Source organism: Nicotiana tabacum, chromosome 3 (genome assembly GCF_000715075.1).
Source record: "Nicotiana tabacum cultivar K326 chromosome 3, ASM71507v2, whole genome shotgun sequence".
Classification (NCBI taxonomy): Eukaryota; Viridiplantae; Streptophyta; class Magnoliopsida; order Solanales; family Solanaceae; genus Nicotiana; species Nicotiana tabacum.
The window spans coordinates 197,651,678-197,659,752 of record NC_134082.1 but is presented as its reverse complement, the minus strand read 5'-3'; the positions used below and the strand labels follow the sequence as shown (position 1 = coordinate 197,659,752).

At 38.0% G+C, this 8,075-nt stretch overlaps 1 protein-coding gene across 1 annotated transcript; it reads right to left on the bottom strand.

The window, feature by feature from the left end:
- Positions 1-483: 483 nt before the first annotated feature.
- LOC107824173 (protein STRUBBELIG-RECEPTOR FAMILY 8-like) lies at positions 484-7,840 on the bottom strand. Its single transcript, XM_016650913.2, has 16 exons — positions 7,501-7,840; positions 6,598-6,730; positions 6,433-6,504; positions 6,277-6,342; positions 6,114-6,185; positions 5,912-5,983; positions 5,244-5,315; positions 5,100-5,165; positions 4,940-5,005; positions 4,541-4,854; positions 4,134-4,390; positions 2,482-2,753; positions 2,263-2,398; positions 1,646-1,788; positions 1,402-1,558; positions 484-927 (listed from the first exon to the last, which is right to left on the bottom strand). Exons 1-16 carry the CDS (start codon positions 7,622-7,624, stop codon positions 778-780), a joined length of 2,172 nt encoding a protein of 723 aa, XP_016506399.2. The 5' UTR covers positions 7,625-7,840; the 3' UTR covers positions 484-777.
- Positions 7,841-8,075: the final 235 nt, after the last annotated feature.

Below are 8,075 nucleotides of genomic sequence, written 5' to 3'. Positions count from 1 at the left end.
TAAACAATAAAGATGAACGTCATTGGCACCTCCAGCATAATTCTTGGCATTCTTTTACGCAAGAGAGCCTTGGCGTAACTGGTAAAGTTGTTGCCATATGACCAGGAGGTCACAGGTTCGAACTGTAGAAACAGTTTCTTGCAGTAATGCAGGGTAAGACGGTGTACAATAGACCCTTATGATCCGGCTCTTCCCCGAACCCACACATAACAGGAGCTTAGTGCACCGGCTGCCTCAGAGGAAAGAAACACGTTTGCAGATGTGGACTCCTACTCTTGTTTAAAAAACTTAGCTCGCCTGGATCGACCAATTTAGTGACTGGAAAAATGAAAGAAAGATCCCAAAAAAAAAAGGCAATATGTATGCGCTGTTTACCATAAACTTGGAACAAATGAAGCAAATCCTAATGAGAAACCAATGATCAACCATAGCCGGCAGGCAAGCCTAGAGTACTGCTGGAAAAATTGTAATATAAACAACATAGAATGATAATTTGTTGCAGTATTCTTATTGACAGTGATGATCTTGACATATATCCATTATCCCAACGATGACTGTAAATACACTCTGAAGGACATTGTCAGTGAATTATGTACCTCAAATTGGGATGGAAAGAAGCTTTTTTTAAAATAAAAAAATTGGAAAGATGTGAAAAATAATTACATTTTTAATGTGTCTGGTATTGACACCTCCGAGTTTTATCCGCCATAGTTACTCTTGACCTTTGCAGAAGTTACTTACAAAATTGCAAAGGCTGCTTCATCATGTAAGTTTATATTATGGCATGTCAACCGTCTCATGATCTGGAGTCTTGTATGTGAAAGCTGATTCATCACTGGATCGTCTTTTGACCACACTTGCCCTTTGCATTAACCGGACCAGCGCTTGCACAACTTCAGACATTGGGGGTCGAAACTCAGGTTCAGGCTGTACAAGAAATAGTTGACCGGATGTCAAAAGGTTACTACCAGGAAGAAAAAGGTCACATTCAAATTATTACAAGTAATTCACTTCAGGTATATCAATGAGCAAGTATTCATTATATTTTGGTTGAGTCCATCAAATCTTCCTTCATGAGTTGGCTGATCTCGAAGGCGCCTTAGATCACGAAAAGCTTAACTAAAAGTAACTTTCGACCGTGGTGTGCAAGAACTTTGCTTTTGAAGTTCCCAAACTTTATTAACCATTTGGGCGCTCCCGCCATACCAAGACTCACAGGCATTAAATGCAAGAAGGTCATTTATTTGCTGAAGCGATTGGTCCTTGAGTATGTAAATTCCCTATGATTGACTTTCCCTTCCATCAAAGATATATGGGAGTCCTTTCATCTTTTAAGCTTCCTACAGATAGATAAACAAATGCGTATACTCTAAATGAAAGATTGTGCATATAAAAGCTCACCTGAACACAAAGTGCAATAATATCAGCAAATCGGGACAAAGACTTTGCAGGATACATGCCATTTAGTGCAGGATCAACCATTTTTGATAAGGCATCTATATCATGGAGTTGAGGCGTAGCCCATCTCACAAGTGACTGTTCCGATCTCATTCTTGAACTAAATGATTTATTAACAAAAAAATCAGGTCATTAATAAAATTCATCAGAGTAAGTCAACTACCAATGTCTGCATGATCAAGTTTACCTATCAAGCGGCTTCCTTCCTGTCAGCAACTCCAACATTACCACACCAAAACTGTATACATCACTTTTTACAGTATATATTCCAGATAAAGCAAATTCCGGAGCACTATAACCAAATGAACCAACCATCTGTGTGGATGAAACCTGTCAACATTAAGAGGAAATTACAACTTTAGCCAATAAGTTTTACCATAATCAGTTAGCCTTTTGAAGCATGAGCTTTCCTTCAAAGGAACTTCTGCATAAGGAGATTCTTTCTTTTCCAAAAACTATTGACACAACTAAAAGGATTTTCTAGGCCGGGGAAAAGGGGTCTTCACTAAAGGTTGTGCACATTGATAATGATCGTGTTGAAGCACCTAACATTGCTCTAGAAGAACAAAAACAAAACTAAGCTGTCACAATCAGAATCTCCAATTCATGACTAGTCTTGTAAAGCTGTACCAAGAAACAGCTGCTTAACAATATTTGCTCTTACTAGAGTATTTCAACTGGTAAATTGATTGGCATCATGTCATAAACATTATATGTACCACCCAACATTATAAAGAACCTTGTTGTGCCAGACAAAACGACAATAATAATGTAGATTACAGACAATTTGCTTTACAAACTCACCGGGCGTTCTGTGTTTGGATTCAAAGCTGCTAACCCACAATCTGATAAATGAGGATTGAGTTCTTCGTCTAGTAAAATATTTGCGGATTTGAAATTTCTGTGTACAACAGAAGGTAGACAAACTTCATGCAAATACCTGAAAATACAAGGTTTAAATTTTAAGCCAACCCAACAAGCAAAGGGCTGAGACAGGTAAAATACTATACAACTTCTACATACTCTAAAGCTCGAGCAGTGCCAAGTGCTACTCTAACCCGGGCATTCCAAGTAAGCAATGTGCTCCTCTCATCAGCAAAGTGCAGCATATCATGCAGGCTACCATTTGCGACATGGTCATAAACCAGAAGACGCTGCCCATGCTCGGCACAGTATCCTATCAATGCAACTATGTTTTGGTGTCTCAGCCTTGACATATTTGAGACAGCTTCAAGAAAGTTATCTTCCTCCTGCAGCGACAATGCTGCACTATCGATCTTTTTGATGGCCATTATCTGGTATAGACAGTTGTTAGTTCATATGACCATTGACAGTTTCAGTTAGCACCTTTTGTAGAAGCTACATGAATGCAAAATAATAGTTTCCCTATCAATAATGTTATTGACACATCAAATATCAAATCATTTATTTGAACAGTTGGCATCAAGTTGGGAGCAGAGAAATAATTGACATAATTGGTTCATTAAAAAGAAATAGCCAGCAGCACACCCTATAATAACCAAAAAGTAGAAGATATATATAGTAAGTCGAACTCTAAAACTTCTACGAACGTTTTTGCTTATGACTACATCATATAACCGACGGACAAGGTTAGAACATCATAATTATTTCTGGCTGAAAAGAGAAGTGAGATGAAGTGACCATATTATTACACCCATCAACACAAGAAGATAGACAAAAGCAAAGATGTGACCCAACAGAGGAGTGAACAATTGGCACGTGTGGGCAATCAACTTTGTAAGATATAGTAAGTTGAACTCTGAAACTTCTAAGAACGTTTTTGCTTAAGACTACATCATATAACCGAAGGACAAGGTTAGAACATCATAATTATTTCTGGCTGAGAAGAGAAGTGAGATGACCATCAAAGTAACCATATTATTACACCCATCAACACAAGAAGACGGACAAAAGCAAAGATGTGACCCAACAGAGGAGTGAACAATTGGCACGTGTGAGCAATCAACTTTGTAAGAGATCTAACAGGCAAGGGGAATCAAAGAGTATCAAGGACATAATCTCAGTAAAGAGAATCACTAAACAGATTACTTACTAGCAAGAAGACCTAATATTTTAACTCCCATGCAGCAGAGCATCAAGAAGTGTGCTAAGTTCTACTTAGCTTTAGTAATACACAGATCAAATATTTACCCTTGTAAAGTTTGCCACAAAGAATATTGTGAAAGAATCTAAGGATTCCACCCAAATCTTAAGGCAATGGATATGGTAGGCCAAGATATTCATATACTGCTTTGGATGCCCCCTCATTCACCTGAGGTGGGAGATTATATAACACAACAATCCTTTCTTTTTTTTGAGTAAGATAACATTTATATAACACAACAATCTCCCCCACGTATAATGGCTCGATACCATGTCAAAGCATCTTAGCAACCACCCAAAACCCTATGGTGATGGATGGAGTGGCCAAGATCTATATATACCTGTCTTGATGTCCTTGAGGATCCGATGAACAATATCCAACTCACAAGTATGCAAATTCTCTAAGCATCAAAATGAGGATGTCCTTGAGTGACAGATTAAATTTATTTAATGTTGTTCAGCTTTAAATATTTTCGAATGCACATCCCACATAAGTACCAAAGGTAAGAAGTGACATGGTATAACAATTGAATGTAAACATCTCAAATTACCTTCCCATTAGGAAACTCTGCCCTATAAACACGCCCGAGAGATCCTTCACCGATGAGATTTTCTTGACTGAAGCTGTTTGTTGATGTTTGCAGAGCAGCAACAGTATAAGAAGTTGCAGTTATCGGGGACTTCACTCTCCTTACAGATCCATTCTTCCCTTGTATCCTTTCAACTGTCACCTTCTCTGTAGGTGGGGGCTTCAAGTCAGCTACAGCAGCCGCAGGCTTTGCCCTTTGCTCTTGTACCTCCATATTCACTAAGATTAAGCAGAATATATGAGAAACGAACCAAGCTAGTGCCAATTTCCAAATGAAGATAACACATCACAATACAGCGGTTTGTCATCTGAGGGTATTAGCACCAATCACAATAATGAGTCAGGAGGAAAAAAGTTAATAGAACAAACCTATATCTGTAACTGGAAGACTTCCTGGACTTGGAGAGGGTCTAGCAGCAATTTCCTTGCCCTTGCCCCTCCGGAAGCAAAATACAAGTGCTACCAGAGCAAAAAGAACTGCTAGAGAAGATCCAATAACTATGCCAATGATAGCTCCAGTTGTCAATCCCTTCTTTTTATCCCCATTTTCTGGATTAGAACCTGGTCTTGTACGTGAACGAGGAGGAGAGCGGTTACGGTTGTTGCGAGATCTGCCAGGAGGAGGTGGAGTGTATGGTGGTGGAGGAGGAGCTGGACTATTTGCAAAAGAATTTCCATCATATCTGTCATGTTAGACGTTATGTCACATCCCTTGAAACTGTAACAGTCTAAACCATGTAAAAATATATAAGATGTGAAGCCACTTACACGAAGTTAGGGATAGATAGGAGTTCATTTGGGATCCATCCATTAAATTGATTCTTTGCAACATTTCTGCAGAAAGGTTTTTTTTCCCATAAAAATCTCTATTAACATTGAATCAAACTAGCCAGGCCCATTAATTTACAAATAAAGTGTTGAGACTTACAAATTAGTCAAAGGTAAACCAACCAGGATATTGAGAGTACCACTGAGCTGATTGTTTTGCAGATGGCTGCCAGAAATTTCAATATCATGTGTAAGTCAAATAAAGGAACAGTAAATCCTATGAGTAGAAAATTATTTTTCTTACAGTGTGGAAAGATTTGTCAACAAACTGAATGAAGGAGGGAGATCTCCAGAAAAGTTATTCGAAGACAAATCCCTGCAGTAGCAGCAAATCAGTGAAAGATTAAAACTAGTGAAACGAATGTTCTGAAAGCCATGAGGAATCAACATAGCCAGAAAGCTCAGCAGGGTACGGAGCGCTACTGCAAATTACACTGTTTCCTTGAATTGGATTCTGAAAGATCCAATAAATGAAAACGAAAAGCAATTAAAGCTTCAAAGAGGAGAAGGACGCCAATCCTATTACAATCAAAATGATTTTCACATAAAAAGTGTATGAAAGAAAATAAAAGGTTGGAGTTCGCAAATCATCGTTCATTAAAATTAGCGAATCTAAAAGACATCTATACATGATTAAATCCTATATTTAGCATGTGTTATCTACGTCTCGAAGCACTCATGTCTGTCCATTGTAGGCAAATCAAAAAAAATGAAGGGCCAGAAACTGCAGGTTGGAGTCGCCATTTTATAATGAATTCAACCTAGTAACTGGACTTGAACTGGAACAGGAAATGTATGAGCTCTTTCAGAAAAATATAAAAATAAAGAAGGCAGAAGAAGTAAGAAGAATAGAAAAGAAAGGAGGAATCAACCAGAAAACATCAATTAAGTAAAGATTAGTAGAATACTTACAAGGTTGCCAGGTCGGAGTGATTGGTGAACACATCTCCAATTGTTTGAGAGAGTGAATTACGGCTAAGATTCCTAAAAAATGAACTGCTGAGTTAGCTATTTTGAAAAATGTTGCCTAAAATGATCAACGAAAGAATAAAGCGAAGACCAAGCAAATGCTAATTTTGTTTTGGGAAAGTACGTCGCAAGTCTGCCCACTCACAGATAATTAAGTGTAACCATGCCAGCAATAGAATAAGGAATGTTGCCACTTATATTGTTCTTTGCAAAATTCCTGCATTGACAATTATTATGTTGTCAGTGAGTCAATCATAAACAGAAAAGTTCTCAAGCAAACCAAACACTTTATAAGGAGCAAACATTACAGGCTGGTGAGATTGGGCGGAAGCTGATATGGAATAGTATCATGAATGTTGTTGCCACTCATATCCCTAAAAGACAACAAAGTGCAGAAGTTCAATTTTATTGCGATAGTAGGTCCTCTAAACTACCCTTTGCCCCTTAAAAGAAAAAGTGCTTACAAGTTCTTTAACGAGGTAAGACCATTGAGCATGTATCCCAACGTTCCATTGAGTCCCAAATCAGGAATTTGACTGTGACAGAAAGAACCGAATATTATGACTATCAATTAAATCATAACTAAAATGTACAAAGACGTGCACTAGGTTAACGGTATACAAACTTACATTGAAACAACAGAAGTTCCCTGACAAGTGATTCCTTTCCAAGACTCGTTACAGGGATCACCACCATTAGACTTCCAATTAGTGAGTTGTGAAGGACTATTCAACGAACTATACAAGACCTGAAGAGCTTGCACTGCAGATTACAAGAGTCAGGCAATGAACATAGCCAGAAAATCTCTCCAACAAGATTCAATATTTATGCAGTAAAGCCTCAATCTTAACTAGCATTGGCTCTGGAACTTGCTAAAAAGAAGAAAAATACTCAGAATGGGGAAGAAACCATAGTACCAAATTAACAAATTCTGCATTCAAATCAAACAATTTAAACATCAATAGCATGCGTTATTAGATCACAATCTCAAAAGCTCTCCAAGTTAAACAGATGATTCATTTTATTTATAGTAGTAAAAGCATAAAGACTGAACATTTTCATAGTAAAGCCTCATTCTTTGACTTGCATTGACTCAGAAACCCAATAAAAAGGGGGAAAAAAGGAATCCCAGAAAATGAACAAGCAAATACATTACAATATTAACCAAATCAGGCATTCAAACATCAAACAATCAGAACAACCGAGCTCCTCACTGGGTGCAAACAATTTCTGAGGGCCATCGGACTGGGTAAAACCTGAATTAACCGTAGTGCACCTGCGGGAAACTCCTTTCCGAGGGCCTGTGCACCCCCGGGAATAGTCGGGGCTCGAAGAGACTCGGACACCCGGTGCAAATCAAAAAAAAGAACAACCGAGCTCCTAATCACACATTCAAGTGGGAAAAGAAAAAAGCTTCAAGACTACCAAAACAAAAGCTAAGCCCAAGCTCAACAATCGTACTCTAGACTCTAGAGATGGATCCAAGATTTTAAATCAGTGAGGTGCAAAAGGGAAAAGGTGAGAAAACTCACAATCATTAGGATCAGTGTTTGCTTCAACAACAACAACAAGAGATGAGTTAAAAAACACTGCCACGATCACCACCAGTAGCAAAGTGTGGGAAATGGTGTCTTGCTTACACGTATTTCTCTTCATTTTTCTACCTTGTTAGCTTAGTGTGTGACAAGAATTAAAAGGGGTTGTACAGAAACAAAGCTAAGAAGGAAAAGCATGGAGAAAGAGAGACATGGAAATAACATTGGCACTAGTGGTAGTAGGTGTCACCATCGTTAGAAGAGCTCTCCCTGAATCCAAGCTCTCCTCCGAGTAATGAAGAGAGAGAATTTTATATGTATTGACTCCACTTATAGTGTGTATCTATAGCTGTCGGCGAAATTTTTTAAAAAATAATACTCCTAGTAGCTTTAATTAAGAAATTACCTTTGGCCAAGCTTTTTTTTTTTTTTGCCAAAAATACATTTTTGGGAGGTATTTGGCCAAACTTTTGGAAGGAAAAAAAAAATATTTTTGATGAGAAACAGAAAAAGTAGTTTCTCTCCAAAAGCACTTTTGAAAAAAATACACTTAGAAGCAGTTTTTTAAAGCT

What these genes read in the sequence shown, in the direction of transcription:
- LOC107824173 (XM_016650913.2), bottom strand. Translation starts at nt 7,624, where the DNA reads ATGAAGAGAAATACGTGTAAGCAAGACACCATTTCCCACACTTTGCTA. An exon ending in GGAACTTCTGTTGTTTCAAT is followed by an intron (nt 6,505 to 6,597) that starts GTAAGTTTGTAT and finishes TTTCTGTCACAG; the next exon opens with TCAAATTCCTGATTTGGGAC. An exon ending in CCGCCCAATCTCACCAGCCT is followed by an intron (nt 6,186 to 6,276) that starts GTAATGTTTGCT and finishes TTGTCAATGCAG; the next exon opens with GAATTTTGCAAAGAACAATA.